Below are 19,400 nucleotides of genomic sequence, written 5' to 3'. Positions count from 1 at the left end.
AATATAAATAGAACAATTGAATATTAAAATTTATATATTTATAAATATTAATAAGAACAAAATTGGTCTCCCCAGATTAAAATATAAATGCATATCTTTAATTCCATACTTTTTCCAAATCTTAGTTCACACCTTACAAAGCTTTCAACGTATTTCTTATGCTTATACCTCATTTATAATCAAACTTCGATGAGTTTTTTTTTTTAATTTGTAGGAGACTCGGTAGTGTATCCATGTGTATCCCTAATCCCTATGTCTCTTAAATTTGTCTTTCCAATACTCCTTGTATTTTTGATATCTTGAACCTTGCCTTCCATTGACAAGGTTAGCAAAGGAAGCTATTTTCAAGGTAAAATCGATGGTGGCTTTTTCAGATTATCAGAACGGTTCCGAATATTTAACATGTTGATGCCTTTAACTCGATTAAAGACATGAGATGTAATTAAGCTAAGCCTTGTCGAATGCATGATTGAGGTTCTAACTGCAGAAATGTTCTCTTTTGTGAAGAAATGAGCAGGCTCAGAATATAAAGGCTTGAAGACACTTTGAATCAAATTCCATGAACCCCAACTCTAAAAACCAATGTTGGCATTCAGGGTCTTCTGTCAACTTTACATGAATAATCTTGACAGGAAATATGAATTGCAATTCACTTGAGGGAGAGGGATACAGTAAGGATTATAACAAATGATCAATGCTAGCTTTCTCGTTCTTCCAAAGCTAGGAAAGATGTAAACCACTGTTTCCAAGGAGCATCCTCTTGCTGTTCAATCCATGATAAAAAGGTACTATCCAACAAGCAGAAGACGTTCACATAGAGGAGTTGGTACCTCACTGGAACAAAACGGAAATTTGCAACTTGAAGGACTGGCCATATCCCTCCCTCCAAAATCAAGGCCGGAAGGAAATCCCGCTTTACATCTTCTTTCACCTGAGCAACACTCTTGCCAGTTGAGAAACCAATATAAGTGAAAAATATGAACAGATCCAGGGGTCCAAAAATTAAGGAATCCATTGCCACTTTTGTAGCAACAAACCGTGGTGATCTTGGTTGTAGATGAAGTTGCATCCTTATGAATCTGTCTAAGCCCTCATACCTACAAGAAGGCAAACAAAAAGCAATGAAAAGAATTCATTTTGAACAAGATAATACCTTCTTTCCTCTGATGCAACATCAATAATGAGTTATTGAGCTATATAACCACCGTATTTTAAGAGAATCTACTTCAGAGATTTATTGAGTACTTTGATTTCTGGTCCAAACATCACCCAAATAATCCAAAGAATGTTACAAGGGCAGTCCATATTCCATCATTAAAATTTTTGCAATGATGTATTTGTATGCTTCAAACAGGTGAGAAGTAGAAATAAAAATAGAATGAGAACATGGTGAGACCTCACAAGTCACAATATCCATAATTCCATACGACACCAGGCTCATGTACTTGATCAAAATTTGTGAATACAACTGTGGTGCAAGGCAATAGAAAAAAAAATGTTATTTTCCTTCAATTTTCAGTTTTTTGACAAACTAAGTTTGGTTTCACTTTGAATAACCTTTTAGAAGCAACAAAATACTAACTGATACAAGGTTTGAGTGGCAGAGGCAAACTAATATGGGAGTTGGTGTTGGCAGCAGTTGTATAGACTTGATGGACTGAAAGGAACAAAAGGATCTTCCATGGGAAGGACAGGAGCAAGGAGGAGCTCATTAGAAGTCTCGTTGGCAAAATCAGTTCCTGGGTCTCTATTTCTAGGGAGTTTGCTCAGCAAGCAACTTGGTAGCTTCTCTCAGTCTGTTTGCTTGTGGGATCTCTGAGAGGTTTGTGTATTTTGAGGAGCTGGCTGTTGTTGACCCGCAAGTGTGTATTGTACATTGAGATTTTGAACTGCCATTGATCATGGGTTCAAAAGTTCTGTTCGGTCCCCTTCTTTGGGCTCCATGTTTGGCACATTTACAGAATCATTTTACTACCCTTGTGGGATCTCTGAGAAGTTTGTGTATTTTGAGGAGCTGGCTGTTGTTGACCCGCAAGTGTGTATTGTACATTGAGATTTTGAACTGCCATTGATCATGGGTTCAAAAGTTCTGTTCGGTCCCCTTCTTTGGGCTCCATGTTTGGCACATTTAAAGAATCATTTTACTACCCGTTAATTTTTTCTTCCAAAGTAAGAAAATATTAGTGCTTAAGTGAAATTTTTTATGGTTTAACCTGTGAATCTTCAATATATATCAGCGCAATCATAAATATCCATGAACCACTGATAGCTATAAGACTTACATAAATTGAGTAGATTAGATGATAATAAAGTCACTAACATTTAAAAATTGTATATATTCATTGAACTAGGTGAATGAACATGTATATTAAGCTTTTTTTGTATAGTAGTTTCTTTCCAACTTTAACCTTTACCTCCCTTTGCTTCCATTTTCCTGTCACAATTTAATATCTACTGAGTTTCATTTACCTTAAGAAGAAAAGAATAAAGTTCCCTCTCTGACCACTTTTTTTACTCTCTAAACCACTTGAATCCATGCACTCCCACTGAAGATTACAAGAAATTCTAATTTTCAACATCCATGGCTTCTGTATTGGAAACTAGGGCTGTCAATGATACCTGATTATCCAAATCTGAGTTCAAAAACTACTATAATTAAATAGGATTTGGGACTTTGGGTCTCAGAAAAATGGATCCATTTATAATATGGATTGGATATGAAACTATCCAAGGGCCATTTTGTGGTGTAATGGTAAAATATCGGGCTGATAAGCATCAGAATACAAGTTTTTCTATTAGTGGCCGTTGTGCAAAAAATATTGAAGGTTGCCCCTCCCAAGACCCCATATAGCAGTAACTGACATTGGGTAATGGCCTTTATATGGATCTACCCCAATCCAATCTGATTAAGACCCAAGTCTGATAATATTAGTAATTAGATTGTAAGTGCATATGTTTATAATAAAACCAACATATATTCACTAATAAAGTTTGTTCAAGCATCACATTTTTTAAAGGCTCATAAGTTCATGTCCATGGAGATTGGCTATATTGCATATAATTCATTAGAAAGTTTCTATATTCTTCTGCTACGGTTGGACTGTATAAAATTATTTCTCTTTGTAGCCAATAAACATTGTGTGTGAAGGCCCCTAAATAATTCCTCCCTTTTCTTGATTTTATATCATAATCCATCCAGTATTTCTTTAATGCGGCCACATGCATCACAGTAACTGATTCAAGTATTGAGTTACTTATCCAACAACTCAGTTCCAAACAAATCAGTTAGATAACCAGGATGTTAATCCTCCATATGCACAAACTCATGTATGATTCATGTTGTTCTTCCTCCTCCATATGCACAAACTCATGTATGATTCATGTTGTTCTTCCTTCATTCCAATAGGTTAGTTCTAACGTGGGCAGGTGCCATAGGAGCTTCCCCACTGTTTAGGACCATGGTCATTTGTTTTTCTATCATACTTTACTAAAGAAAAGAGGTACATGATGGAGATAGAGGCAGGACTAAAAGGTAAACACTAACCAGAAATGGCCAACTGGTCCAACAAATCCAAACCCAAACATGCTTGTGATAGCCACTCTTCTCCAATTGATCTTGAATTCTTCATCTGTATCTGTCTGTATAAAGCAGAGATTGTTACAAGGTGCCAATCACCTATCTTGGAGACAAGATATGCATGCAGAAGTGAAAATCATGACCAAAAATACAAGGAGCTTTAAATTTATGCCCTTCCAGTAGTTTGTATATGTAAAACATTTCCATATCATCACATATGAAAATGGTCATAGTTACCTAAAATTGCATGCTACAATTATCAGCAACCCAAACATGCTTGTTCTCACAGATGGATGAAGCAAAAGTGTGTCATCTGCATAACTTGGTTCTAAGACAGGAAACCTGGCATAACTCCGGTTGAAAAATGATTCATCAACAAGATGCAAGAGCATGCACCTTGGACGTTCATACCACAAAACTGAAATCATTTATAGGAAAGAATAGTATCACAAGAAAATGAAAAGCTACTTCCTTTGTCCCTTAACAAATCAGCTGTTAAGGGAAAAGGATCATACAGGAAACTTTGATAAATAGGCTAGGATTTGACTTCCATCATCTGATAATGACAGGAAAACCTGTCATTCAGAAAACATGTCAAGTACAGGAGATGCCTATATGCTAATATCTGTTCGACAGAGCAGGTTTTTCTTCTTCCTAATGCAAGTTGGATTTTCTCCTCATATCATATTCATATCAAAGCCCTACTTGACAAGTAATTTTCCTTCTACAACAGTTTTTGTGGTTTTTCAACTACCATAGAAGGTCACTTTCTATTTTACAAAAAGATATTACTTCTTATTCAAGAAAATGAAAATGTTTGGGTATATTCTCAATCAAACGACCCCACCTAAAAATATTAAAAGTTGATGAAAAGAATTCAATAACCACAAAAAATGTTGCTGACCTTTAACTTGTATTATTGATTGAAAATGCAACACAATAGGAAGAGATTGACAGAATTGAAAACATACACAAATTCTAAACGTGCAATGTTTAAATAGTTACTCAATACATGATTTACTTAACTGGTGCAATTTTCAAAAATAAGATTTAACGACACAACCAAAAAATTTTGAGCTGGCTCAAAGCAGTCATCATCCATTAGGCAGGCATCAGGCAATACTGCTTCTCCACATATCCACAATATTGTTGCCAATTCTTCATGTTATAATACCATCTTATGTATTCTTCCACATAGCACTGGTAGTTTTCACTAGAGAAATATGCCAATTCCAATAATATTTCATGTTGATACTTGGTACTCATGGAAATGGAAATATGTCATGGAATTATTAGAAAATATGTCAACATCTTAATCCATGTTTATGGAATCTTCCTGACCATATTAAAAAGAATGAGAGCATAATACTAAAATCAATGAGTGATAGAAATTCAGTACATAACACAAAACAAATCTATGGGCCATGTAAAAGCTTATAATATTTCATACTTCAGCATGCTTGCTATAACATGTTAATATAAATTACAACACCATATTGACCTAATACAATATAATACATGTTTCCTTTATCCCTTTATACCAATGCCCGCATTCATACTTGTTAGATGGGATCATGGGAATTATTGTGGTAGCCAAGCTTCTTGCTCCCAATCATTTAAATGTGTCAAAAACATACTACTTCCTTCCAGAGAGAGTAGCTTTTTTCTCTTTCCTTTTCCACCCTCATTAAAGAAAATGCATGATAGAGAAGCCTCCTTTTCACAAATAAGCAGGATGGATCATTGATGTATAAGTATAACAGAATGGCAAAAGACATGACTAAATTCTCAGTTTCTCACATGGTCTGCAATGTTATTGGTAAAAGATGCTCCATAGTTCCAAAACTTTGTATGCAAAAGCTGCCTCCAGAAGCATGCAGAGAAAAACAAATAAGAAAAACTTCTATGCCTCAAATTTTCTTTTTTTAGGAGGTGAAGTATTGTGTTGTATTGATTTACTATAGAAGGAAAAGAACATCAGCCCATGCACAACGAGAACCTGTACATTGGGAATATAGAAAACAAAGAAAATTCTTTGAAAAAAGGTCCAGCTTGCAAAAAAGAACTAAGATGGACACCCTGAAAGATTCTTTGTACACCCAGCCAAGAGCAAAGCAAACCTATGAGGTTACTTCTGTTTCTTCTAAGGCAGAATATTTGTTGCCAAATATATGATTGTTCCTTTCCTTCCATATTGTCCAAATGGTGGCACCAGGAAAGTATTCCATAATTATTTACCCATTCTATTCAAGCCTTCAATACTCCAACCCTGCAGCAGCTGAAGCAATGATTCCAGCAAGCAGAGGTGAACCGCAAAACAGGACAAAACCATAACCCATAGCTGAGAAGAGAAGCTACAACGCATGAAAAGCTGAATTGAGGACTCTGGGGCCTCATGCATAAAGAGCAGAGAGAACTACGAAGAGCCATCCCTTCTTAGCAGATTATCTATAGTTAGGCATCTATTGAGGGCTGCAGTCCATACCAGGAAAGCTATTTTAGATGGGATGTGAGAACTGTAGATTCTAACCCAGGGGAAAGCACTATCCTGTCTGGGGGGGAGAGAGATGACTGAACTGAAAAATTGCCTAATACCCTTTCATCATTTGCATAGTAATTGGACGGGAGGTTATAAATCGTAGTAAAGAACAATATCCTCCTCAAGCAGTAAACTCTCTATACTGTCTTACTCCACTGCTGTGGAACCTCTCAGGAGTCGGGACTAGGGGTGGCAATTTTTCACCCAACCCGCTGAACCCACCCAGTATCTAACCCACCCAACCCGCCCATTTACTTGGCGGGTTGGAAATGGGTTTGATCACCCATTGGGTCAATTTAAATGGGTTGGGTTGTGGATAATCATTGGGTTAACCACTAAAGATATAAGTACTAATTCCTTAGACATTTTTTAAATTTTTTTCATTTGAATGAAATAATTTATAATTAATGCATTAATTTTCTATTATTTATTGATTAAAATTAGTTTTGTCTCAAATCAACACACTTCACCCAAATCGACATAAATCCAAATCAACTTGACCCGAGTTTGGACCAGCTCAACTTGGTCTAAATATGAACAGACCCGAGCGCCTCGGGCTCCTCGGTTTAGTTCATTTGGGTCAGTCAGCCAGTCCAAACCCGACCCGACCCATGGCAAGCCGACCCGGGAAGACCCAAAACCCACCTCGCTTGCTTTGCCCATTTTGGACAATCCGGCTCGGATCGTACTTGTACACCCGACCCGAATTGGCCCGATTTACTTCTCTTGACCCGTTTTGGGACTGAACCGGTCTGGTCTGGTCCAACTGGACTGATCCGGATCTAAACGGTTCAACCACTCTTGATGTGATTAGCTCAAAGACAATCCAATTAGATAGTTCAAGTTGGTCTGACCAGTTTGAACCTAAGTGGTTTGGTCAAACCCGAAACCCGAACATAGTCAAATGGCTTCGCTGCTTGTGTAAAAATAACATGCATATAATGTGATTTGAACCTTCACCACTTGTATAAATAGCAACTATTATTACCACCAAGCTATGACCAACTTATTTGTCAAGAGGGAGTTAGTTTTTTGTTTTAAATACATAAATATAAGATTAATGAGTTTGGGCAGGTTGATTGGGTTAAAGCGGGTTTGGGTTCAACCCAACCCATTTAATTTTATATAACTGGGTCATTAATGGGTTGGCGGGTTAGATGGATTGGGTACCTCAACCCAAACCAAACCCAACCAACCCGCCCAATTGCCACCACTAGTCAGGACTAACAACTTTATTGATGATCATAAAGTGGGTGTCAGTTTATGATAATTTCCCAGTGAAAACTCCAAAAAGTGAAACATAAAATCATGTTTCCTCATAAATCAATCCACTAATACATGTATTAGCTACAATCCACATGCTGAAATCATTCTGAAAAAAACTTCCATATGCTTGCACCTGACTTGAGTCATGCTATGCTGCAAATGCATCAGATGCTAAAACAGTGATTTTGATCCTTGCACTGCATGTAATATAGTTTCCTAATTAATAAACTGAATGATGTGACAAATTTATAAAAAAAAAAAGCCAATATTCTGCCAGTTATCTTTTTCTTACTGCAAATTTTTTAAACAAACTATGGGCAACAGGGCAAGTTCCAAGGGATCTTTGGTGTGAAAAGATGCTTTCTTGTTTCTATTGAAGCTTTTTTCCTCAGATGGCATCTAAAAGGTTTGAGAAAAGAAGTAAAACAGTTTGGACTTTGGAGTATGATATTCTTTGCAATGATTTGATCTACTTGGGGCAAAACAAGTGTGTGTATCTTTCAGGATAAAATCTGTACAGATGAGATGCTTTCAAAAAACAAAAAAGATCTTCGGCATGTTATGTGCGTAGCTGGCAACTCAAAAACATTCCAGGGGAATATTTTATCACTCTTATTTTTATGTTGAAAGCTTATTTCCGACCAATTAATGCTTTTTGATATTATCACATTTTGTATATTCCCATTGTACAGTACCATGTTGTGCATAGTAGTACAACTTGGGCAGGCTTGTATTGAGCTTTTTTTTTATTTTGAATGAGCACAGCCTGAGGGGCCAGGTGCATTGTAAATTCTTCAACTCGGGTGACTAACTTGAATACTTAGTTTTTTATTTTATTTTTTTAAGAAAAATTAACTGATTATATTAAAGAGGATATTCAAAGGTACATGAGATGATGTACAACAGAAAACCAACAATTAGAAATTACAAGGCAGATTTCTATCACTAATAACAGTGTTTTAAAAGGAGTGGGAAGTGTATGCCTGGAGGCATGCCTCCAGGTGAGGCACTCCCAAAACGCCCTGAGGCATATGCCAGAGGCACTGACACCTCTGAGGCATACACCTCATGTGCTTTTTTCATGAGGCATGCTAGAGGCGTACGCCTCATGCACACCTCATATAAAAAGACTGAAAAAAAAAGAATTTTAAAGGAAAGGAAAAGAAAAGAAAGGGAAGGGAAGGGAAAGAAAAATAAAGAAAGAAAAGAAAAAAAGAGAGAAAAGGAAAGGGAAGGGAAGAAAAGATAAGGGGAAAGAAAGTGGTCTGCCCCCGGTCCCTTTGGTTGGGGGCTTTGCCCCCCCGCCCCCCTTTCAACTAGTGTTGTGCATCTTTATTCTTCATAATATAAAAGATTTTTATTAAAAATAAAGAAAAAACGAGATCCCCCCTTCCTCTTCTTCATCTTGACCCCCCTCCTCTTAAAGAGGCTTACGTCTCCTTGTGTTCGGGAGGCTTATGCCTCTTACGTTCGGAACTACACCTCATGCCTCTAGGTAGTGGAATGCCTCACGTCACGCCTCCGCGTTGTAAAACATTGCTAAATAAAGCTTCCCTGTGGGTACCCGACTTGGCCAACTGATCTGCCAAAGAGTTTAACTCTCTAGGAACAATTAGGTGTACATGGCTGTTGACGTATTCATCTGATACTTATACATTACCACAATACTTTACCTTTTCATAAATAAATAAGTATTTGAATGCTTGGGTATTTGCCTTTTTTTATCTTGTGGAAAAAGGATCATACCCTCTGTGGCATACCAATGCCTTTGTGATAACTTAAGTTCCAAAATATGTACAGAATAATAATATCATGAGAGCTGTTCAGACCACAGGTAGGAAGCTGCAGGTTAAGGTATGAAAATCCAAGTTGAGGAAGTCAACCATGACTTCCAGCAGTATCTTTAAAAGTTACCACCAAAGATGGCATCCTGTAACTTATAAAAGTGAAAGGAATGTGACACAGCTAGAACCCAAATCTGAGCTGCATACAATTATAATAACAGAAGATCAACTCCTTGTTAGGACACCTATAGGGAGTTTCCCTACCAAAAGAATGAATATAAGCCATGTTTTTTTCAAAGGGGAGTTGTTGAGTTGAGACCAATAAATGTCACCTTGGCTCCACATAGTTGGCAAAATTTTACAGCATAAGTGTTAAAATGGCACTCTCCAAATAACATCCAAAATTAAACTAAACCAATTGATCCTGAAAAATACAGTTGTCAAAGTGCCACCTAGACACCTACCTAGGCAACAAGGTGCCTAAACGCCAGTGCTTATTCAAAAAAGGTGCCAATCTAGCCAACAAGGCACCAATCTAGGTCACAAAAATCAAGACAGGTGCCTTATTGTAATGTTATTATTATGGCTACATATTGTTACTATGTTTGTATATATTTTGATCAATCATACAACCTATATATATATATATGCTTTTGTTTAATAATTTTAAAACTAGAACATAAATGACCTGAGGATTATAAGAAAAGAAAAAGAGAGAAGAGAATGATAAAGAGTTTTCTTCTTTTTTCTATAGTCTCTCTCTCTCTCTACCTCCTGTCCTATCTTTCACATTACGTAGAAAAAGGACTCTACCTGTTGTTCTTCTTTTCCTTTTTTACTACTCTCCCCCTCTCTCTTAATTTGTTTATTAGTATAAAATTATAGCCTTCTGTAGTTGTAAATAATTTTGTTGACATGCAATTGTTCTATTAAGTATTTATTACGTTATAATATTGGGCTTGAAATATTAAAGTTAATTGATTTAAATGTTATTGTCTTTTAGATACAATGATTTGCTATGTTTTGAGAGGAAAGTTAACATTATTAGTAAAGAGTATTTCCTTTCATTCAATTCAGCAAATATAGGGAGCCAAACTAGAATTTAGCTTTTTCTTTTTAAAATTCTATCACCTAGGTGATCCATTGTCACCTAGAATCCTAGAAACCTTGACAACTAAGCTAAAAAGGTATTTTCACTAATCTATGAGACATTTAATCTAAGAAAGAAACAAAAATTTACAATTTATGAGACATACACCACAGGCCAAGGTTCAAAGTATCAATACTCTCAATACAACAATTTAAGAGAGATGCCTATAGCTTGGCTGATGCTCTGGCTAAGCAAGGGGTGGGAAGAAAAGACTTATTTTGGGCTATGCTGTAATGTTTTCTTCATTTTTTGGGGAGTGGGAGCTAAGAGAGTTTGGCTCCCCTCCCCCTCATTGTACCCGCTTATTTATATCTTAATGAAATTATTTCAGTTATTGATAAAAAAAAACCATATTTTTTTTACTTTATATTTTAACAGTGGACATGTCACATCAGTATTTAACATATAAAACAATTAAAATAAACAAACTCTTATTTATTAGCATATCAATGACCCTGAAGATCAATACTTATTGTTTGATCTCTATAATACATATCGATACTTTGAACCTTGCCCACAGGCAAGATAGCAATCAATGCGAAAAAAGTACCATTATATGGCTATCCTATAAAAGTTAGAGAAACTGATCAAAATCATCTGAAGCATAGAGGGGAGACTAAAAACAACTGAAATCCTACATAAAGAAATATATATAGCAGCTAAAGGAAAGGTAAATTGCATTATCCATAGTAAAACCACACAAGGGGCTCCATATGGGAAGAGTGCAAATACAAATATGAAAGGTTCATGAAAATGACAGCATGTGTATTTGCATTCTTCCCAAACGGAGACCAAAGAATCGAACCATTTAATTCAGCACAATTAAGGTACAACGCGGCAAATGAATATTAAATAAAAGGAAATCTCAACCCAGAAAACTGGGAACATCAATTAGGCAATCCAACAAGAACATGGAAGAGGAAACAAACACATTAAAAATAAATCCAAGCAACGTTGCTGTAAGATATGTGAAAACGAAGCAGATGCCGATTAGACAAAAAAAACAAAATGAGGAAATCATTAAGAATAAGAGAAATGAAAAGGTACCCATCACATAAAACAATGAATTATATAACCAAGACCCATACGAATTCTTCAATTAAAAGGAAAACAGGAGAATTTCTAGGGTTTATTACTTACATAGTTCAGGCGATTTTTTTTCCTTGTAGAGTAGTGAGTAACGGTCTGGGCAGCAACATCTCCAACTCCCCAGAGAAACCCCGAGCTGACGATCTGCGTCTTAACTGGATGAACAGCCAAGCATTTCTGATACCATTTCCACAACCTAAACATCATACGAGAAAACCAATGTATTTGGGCAGCACAGTGATGTTCAAATACAAGCGAGGAGGACAGCAAGATCCTGGAATAGATTATAGAGGGAGAGAGAGAGAGAGAGAGAGAGAGAGATTCCGATGTCTATGCCCTCTTTATGATCGCGCCATGACACGGGGGCTGTGACCATCCACCTCTCCGTGGAGGTGTATATATCAGTTCTTCACAGCTACAGGCTCAATGCTCTCCCAACCGAGACCGAATCTGCTCCTCAAAGCTGGCGTCTCACACGCACAACCTACCATGGAAACATCTTCCGTACTAATTAATTATTATTAACGGGACATGTTCCCAATGCACGGTGGATGTGCATGTGAGGCGTAAGGAGCAGATCCCGTCTCCTCCCAACCACAAAGTCTACCTACATCTCTGTTCTCACAAGATACAATCGACGTGAATTGGGAACATCTCTCCATAAATTTTATGATAAGTGAGATATTCCCTGCCCATAATACGTGTTTTACACGTCAAACACGGCATACCATGTCAGATCTGTACATAATGACTGCACAAATGGGGCTCGCATGCACATCCACCGTGCACTCGGAACATCTCTCGTAAATAATGACTAATAAGTACAGAAGATGTTCCAAATACATGGTAGGATGTCTGTGTGAGGAGCAGATTCAGTCTTGTGAGGAGCAGATCCAGTCCTGACTTTGGTATCATGCTGAGATGGCATTTGGATTTCATGACATCCAACTTGGAAGTTGGAACACGAGAAACCATAGCTCAAAACCAAAGCATAGGTGTGAATAGGTAAACTGCTCAGAACGAGCCTAGCCCAGAAACTATCTCAAGTCTCGACAGCTTATGCTATTGGGCCCCAACAGCCAAAGTTAGAAGTGGGATCTGTTTCTCACAAAGTGGCGCCTCACAGGCGCATTCACCATGTATTAAAAACATCTTCCATAAATAACAACTAATAAGTACGGGAGATATTCCTAATAGATGATATGATATGCGTGTGAGGAGCAGATCCGGTCTCCCAAAGTTAACCCGCCCAAAACCCCTCCCAAATAAGAATTGGGACTTCATGTCATCAAATCACGTTCCAACTAAACCCTATCAATATGATCTGACACGTTACATTTCACCATCAAAATGGAATCCATCGACCTCAGCGCCCTACAAGACATCTCAACTGTGTATTGGTAATATTTCCCAATGATAAGTACAATATATGTTTTTGATGCACGCTGAAATGTGCACATGGGGCGGCAGTGGAGCTTGTTCGGTGGGGCGCTGATGTGATTTTGAACTCATCATACAAATAGGACCTATTATGTGAGTGCGCGTTCTGGTGCACCGAATGCGTGAACCCGCCAATTACAGGCGACCATGTCAGCGTAATAAAAAAATGTTTAATGTTAATAGGTCTTTCTTTACCCGTTAGCTGAAGGTGTCCGGTTGAACCGGATATAAAAGGACAAAAAAACTTAAAACACATTTTTAATTAACTTGGATATTCGATTTCCCTCACCTAGAAACATCCATTAGCGATCTCATTGCATACAGGCAACGGTGACTTACGGGAGGAGTCTAGGGAGCTTCACCGATCGAAGTGTTTCGAAATATCCGAAGCCAACTGGGATGCAATCGCCAAGTGGTACATGATGCCGTAGAAGTTGGCGGTCTCCCCTGTCATCATCTGGAGATGTTACGCCTTCTCTTGCATGAAGCAACCCAGAGTGAATCAAGGCCTCGGCCGTGCCATTGCCGACGCGGAATCAAATTTTTCCCTTTTCTTAACATTTACTATGCAAAAATACCTGGATTGAAATCCCTCTCAACCATCCTCTCTGGAATATTTCCAACACCTTAGACCTGCTCCACCCCTTATTGATTCCAAGAATAGCCTCAAATTGAGCCATGCTTGTTCAATTAACACCAATCCTTCTCTTAATCCGAGTAACGTCGAACTAACATTTATCTGGTTTGCAAGTCTATAGCTCAACCCACATCCAGCCTTGCACACATGCGTTGGCTTCCCACAATTTCAAGCAATGGGGAAACCGATTCACCACTTTGTCATCCCCATCGGCGAATGTGGTCAGTTTCTCCTTCCACCTTCTCTTTTTCTTTTGTAGTTTTTTCTATGAAGTTTCACGAGGTTGTTCCCTAGTGATTCTTGGCTCCACTTCAGCAGACCGAATTGCTAGTAACAGAGTTGGTGTTTGTAGACAAAAATATATACTTCTTTTTCCCTTTCCTCTCTAATCTCCACTCAAACTCCATTTGCTTGATACAATGAGAACAATAGGAGCGAGTTTCTAGTATGGTCTCTCTCTCACTCTCTCTCTCTCATTGTTTTATGATTTTGTTGTATTTGTTCTGTAATTTCAAGTATTTGACTTTTTTTTTGTATTCGTCAATGCCCCAAATCTATTCTTCAATCAATGGTTATTGATTAGTTTAACCTTATATCTAGTTCTCTGTTTTTCTTCGTTTTGAAGTTTTTCTATTTAAGTTGTTAAATCACCTATTCATCTACGTTTTGGCACCAGTTTTTTCCCCTCAATCTATGGTTAATGGTGCATTTGTAGATAAAATGTGTCACCGGTATCATTGCGATCCTTTGTTTTAAAGCTGTCACAACTTACTTTGTTTCATCACTTCTTCTCTACCTGTTTTTCCCATTTTTTTGTCTTTTAGTGGCCGGTTCAACTAATTGGACCACCGTTAACACTGCAACCCCGTTAAATCCCTAATAAATTTATTAAGATTATGTGTTTAGTTTTTATTTGTAGGTTCATGCATCCAATGCACCCACTGGTGCATAGAATGCGAGGTCCTATCATGTATGAGATGTATGGTGTTGAATCATATTAATAAGGTGTCAAAATTTGAATGTAAAATGGAACCTCGGGGCAAACCCAGCCAGAATGGTGATGGAACTGCAAATGTGATACATACATGATTCAATAATAAATCATTATAAGAATAAAAAATGGTTAATAAATTGAAAATAATCAGAATATGTATTGTATGTAATCTAATTGAGTGAGATATGTAAAAATGCAAACGCAAAACGCAAGAGAAGAGAGAGGAAGAGAGATTTAAATAGTGTGAAAGAGAAAAATAAATGGAGAGTACGAGGATGAGGATAGGAAAACATGAATGGATAAGCGTAAGATGGATATGAATGGTTATAAATGTTTAAATATTATAATAATGGATGACATGGGATTGTTGCTATACGAAAATATCAATGGGGTCAATTTCATGTTCAATCCAGAAAAAAAATGGAAAAAAAAAAAAAAAAACTGGATTCATATCGTCTTAATTAAACTGTGTTGGAATTTAAATTTGGAAAAACGAGTACCATTTGTCAGTTCAGATTTGTTGCTACAATTTATTACTAACACTGTCAATTAAGCTTGACCTAAATATGCCACTTGACTTGATCATGTATGTGGACATAGCATAATTCATCAAGGAGAGTAATTTGATTCTACTAAGGTTATGTTTGATTTGAAAAAGTTTGTAAAGGTTTTCTTACCTGTTTTACTTTTTTTTTTCCCTTAAAATCAAACACAGCCTAAAAATAACAAATTTGGGTTAAGTTGTACACTAATCAATTAGAATTTATCCAAAATTTACAAGGGTGGTTTTGATCGGTCATACTCTCAAGAGTAAGAGTGGGTGGTTATGATATCGGAAAATCTCGCTTTTGAACCTCCCATCAATCAAATCAAAATGGGGTGGGGAAGAAGGGGGATCCCAATACGAAAGGTGGGTGAAGGTTTATATTTTAGAAGCATTAATAATCTTTGTAATGGTTATCTTTTGGTTACCTTTCGAGTGGGGATTTTTTATAGTGGGTGATCAAATTTAAACCAATTAAAAGGATAAAATACAAAAACCTCTCCTAAAGTTTTTAACAATAATAAAAATCTCCCCCGCTGAATTTTTGAGAAACTTAACAAAATTCTCCCTTTTGTCACTGACGGAGAATATATACATTTATGAAATTACCCTTGAGGCATCATTTAAAGATATCAAAAATATCATATTTGCCCTCAGTCGAGCAACATCTCGCTCAGATGCTTGGCTGCTATAAATCCCCTCAATCTTCTGTGGTAATGTGGATCTGCTCTGTATCTCTGTAGCTAAAATTTGCAGCCTTTATATATTTATCTTGTCTTTCTCTTCAAGGAGTTCTTGTAACTAGGGTTCTGATTATTCATTTGATTTCTGATTACCAATAAGAACAAATGAAAATTGTTTGTTCCTCAAACAGGAATTTAGCAATATTACGAGTTCTTCCCACTGTGCAACCCTCATTTAAAAAAAAACAAAGGTATTAGTTCAGTTTTGGTTAACTAATATAGAAAACCGGTGTTTAATTCAACCAATCAATATACATATATTTCTATATATTTTATGTATATTTATGTATGTTATATATATATATATATATATATATATATATATTTATATATCTTTTAGATTTTCTATATATTACAAAGTAATAAATATGCATTATATATATTTATAATATATAATATATTATTTATTATAATATTATATATATTTCTAATTTTTATTATATGTTTTATAAATATAAAAAATCGATGAACCGAATTGATGGTTAACCGGTTAACTGATCAGCTTTAGTTCAATTTCAGTTACCATTTTCCAGAAACCGATAGTACTGGTTTGGTTTCAAAAATAACCCCGAATTCTTAACATCGAGGGTTTCAAACTAATGGGGCCAAAACCAGGCCCTTATAGAGTGTTGGATCTCATAAATGTAAGGGATAGAAATTGGAATCTAGACACCATTAATTCCCTTTTTATCCCTAGGATGGTCCAAAATATTCAAAAAATTGGCCTAACTCAAAACACTTCTGAAGATACCTTTTAGGCCTCGTTCGCTTTTCGGTAAGTTATTTACCTGGGTAAATGCAATTACATGGGTATGTTTTTCCTGCGAAACACTTACCCAGGTAAGTGCATTTACCCATGTTCTTTTATTTTCTAGGTAAATAAGGTAATGATCATTTTAGCTATAAAAATCAATTATTAAAAGGGGCATTTTTGTCTCATTCATTCAAGTGTTAACAACTTTCCCCCTAGGTGGGAAAGTTATTTACCCACCTAGGAATTGGGTATCACTTATCCGAGTAAGTGATACCCCTGTCCCTACATGGATTCTTTGTCAATGGGAACCAACTTTCCCCCATCTCAAAATAAGAAAAAAAGAAGACCCCTTAATTTGGGACCCTGATTCAAAAGGTTGTTTTTTCATTAAATTAGTGTATTTTGTTGCCTTGAACAAAACAATGAATTTTGATACCCTTATAATGCCTAAGCTTCTCTCTCCTTCTTGAAAAAACGTTTGGCATGCGACAATTGAACCAAAATTAAGATGTTTATTTGGGGATGTTGTAATAACAAATTGGCAGTCAATGAAAATCTAAGTTTTAAATGCATTAGAACTGAGGCTTTTTGTAAACGATGCTTTTTGAAAAATAAATCCAAGTTTTACTTGTGAGAAAGTTAGATTTGTAGGCCATATTGAGATCAGGACTTGTGAGAAATTGGCAGTCAATGAAAATCTAAGTTTTACTTGTAATAACAAATTGGCAGTCAATGAAAATCTAAGTTTTACTTGTGAGAAAGTTAGATTTGTAGGCCATATTGAGATCAGGACTGATTTGATAGATAAAAAGTAAATTTTCAATGATTGGTTTGAAAATACAATTACTTTTTTATCAAATAACAATGGAAGTACCGATGACTCTTTTATCCTACTAATATACTCTATGGCATGCATGGCTTTTTAGAAATGAAATTACTTTTTACGATATTGACCCTCCTGTGGAGAGCATTATTTATAATATTAACAGGTTAACACGGAATCTTCAAACAGGTTGAAGGAAAGATTGGATCATATCGCAGCAGGTGACTTCATAGTAACCCGCTACTACGACCAATTTGACCTTAAGTTGGAATGATCCAGCTCGTTGGAAGCCTCCAGACCCCGGTTGGTTGAAGCTAAATTTGTGATGAGGGCTTTAGAAATGAAGGACATGGCTCATTAGATTACATCTTGAGAGGCCATGATGGTTTTTCTTTTGTTTTTTTTTTTTAATTTTTTTTTTTATTTTGTGGCAGGTTGTGGTTTAGTCACTATGCAAGCAGAAGTTTTGGCAATTCCAGAAGAGACGTCTAAATCAGCCCCCACAATGTTCCATAGCACATTTCCACCGTGTATTGGGAACATCTCCCAATGATGATATCATCACTCCTGATATTATCATCGGGAGATGTTTTTAATACATGGCAAGGATGTGCTGTAAGATGTTGGGGGGGGGGGGGCAGTCTTGTGGCGGGCTGATTTGAACTCATTCTAGAAGGTTTAAGTCTTAAAAAAAGACCCTTATCCAAAATTATCATCGAAAGTGACTGCAATGCTTTGGTCGATTGTTTGCTAAATGGAAAATGTGTGTTTTTATCAGAGGAAGTTAAGATTGCTTGTGCAAACTTTGGAAGTCGCTTTTGTTTTTATCCCTTGAAGTTGCAATAGATCAGTTCACTTGTTGGATAGTCATGATTTTCTTTCGTTTTTTGTAAATCTGAGGGTGTTCCCTCCCTTTTGGTTGTCTAAGCCTTTGGAAGATGATAGGTTTGTTGTTGTGTCTGAGTTAGGCTAGTTTTTTTAGTTTTTCTCGTCTTCAGTTTGTTCGTTTTTGGCTGTCTTGTATCCTTTTTTATTTTTTTAATGAATATGCTTTTCTACCAAAAAAAATTATATATTTTAAACCTGGCATAAATTATGAATGATCCCTCCCTTAGGTTGTGTTTGGAAATAATGCAAATGGAGTGTAAATCCAGGTTCAGGGTAAATTCGCATTCTGGTTCACTTTTGCTTGTGTTTAGCAACATTACATTTATGAATTGACAAATGACAAATCAATGCATATTTATATTGATAATAAGATGTAAAAGTACATCAATAAAAAAGAAGAAAATTTGTATTCAAGTGGGCTTTTGATAAAAAAAAAGGCATATGCTTTATTAGAATTCATGTTTGCATCCATTACAACTAAAAGCCTATTTGGTAAGAAAGTAAATTTATCAATGCAAAACTAACCTAATTTTATAATTTATGTAAACCGTTTTACACTCTACATATTTATTTAACTTTGGGAGTGCAATTGCCAAGGGATGATTAGCAAAGAGGGAGTCCCACATTTTGATGCAAACAATCAAATAACTTATGAGCTTATGGTGAATTGACCACTAGCACAACTTAAATTCTCTGTCTCGTGAATCTCCTATGATCAATTAAGCAAAACTATTAACTAGTGAGTAGTTAATGCAATCTTGCAATGCATAGGGTTGAATAAGAGGTAGTTAATAAAAAGTATTTTATTAAGAAGATGTTTAAACCTAAGCAGCCCACCCAAGTCCATCAAGATTGTATTGGATTTAGCTTACATAAGGTTTATTTGGATTGGCAAACTTTGGGCTTTAATCATAGTCTAGATTTAGGCTTGAAATTCATGTCTTAAGATTGGGATTGACTCCCTCAAATTGACCCGGCGCATCTATTTTATACCCTAATTTGGTAAATAGAATTAACAGTGATTCAGAGATATATGAGAGAAAAGAGGGATTAGATTCAGGGGGCGTTCTTTTTTTTTTTTTTTTAAATTTTGAGAGGGGGAAAAGTCATGCCCTTTTTTTAGATTTATGTGGAGACCTATCTCTTAGGTAGGAGTGTCAATTAGACTGGAT

General features: G+C 36.2%; 1 protein-coding gene across 1 annotated transcript; it reads right to left on the bottom strand.

Annotated features, from left to right (window-relative positions):
* Nucleotides 1-527: 527 nt before the first annotated feature.
* Nucleotides 528-11,846, bottom strand: LOC104592190 (Peroxisomal membrane 22 kDa (Mpv17/PMP22) family protein). Its single transcript, XM_010251415.3, has 3 exons — nt 11,457-11,846; nt 3,545-3,639; nt 528-1,097 (listed from the first exon to the last, which is right to left on the bottom strand). Exons 1-3 carry the CDS (start codon nt 11,610-11,612, stop codon nt 698-700), a joined length of 651 nt encoding a protein of 216 aa, XP_010249717.1. The 5' UTR covers nt 11,613-11,846; the 3' UTR covers nt 528-697.
* Nucleotides 11,847-19,400: the final 7,554 nt, after the last annotated feature.

Source organism: Nelumbo nucifera, chromosome 8 (assembly GCF_055504915.1).
Source record: "Nelumbo nucifera cultivar China Antique chromosome 8, China Antique-T2T, whole genome shotgun sequence".
Lineage (NCBI taxonomy): Eukaryota > Viridiplantae > Streptophyta > Magnoliopsida > Proteales > Nelumbonaceae > Nelumbo > Nelumbo nucifera.
This window is presented reverse-complemented; position numbering and strand designations above follow the sequence as displayed.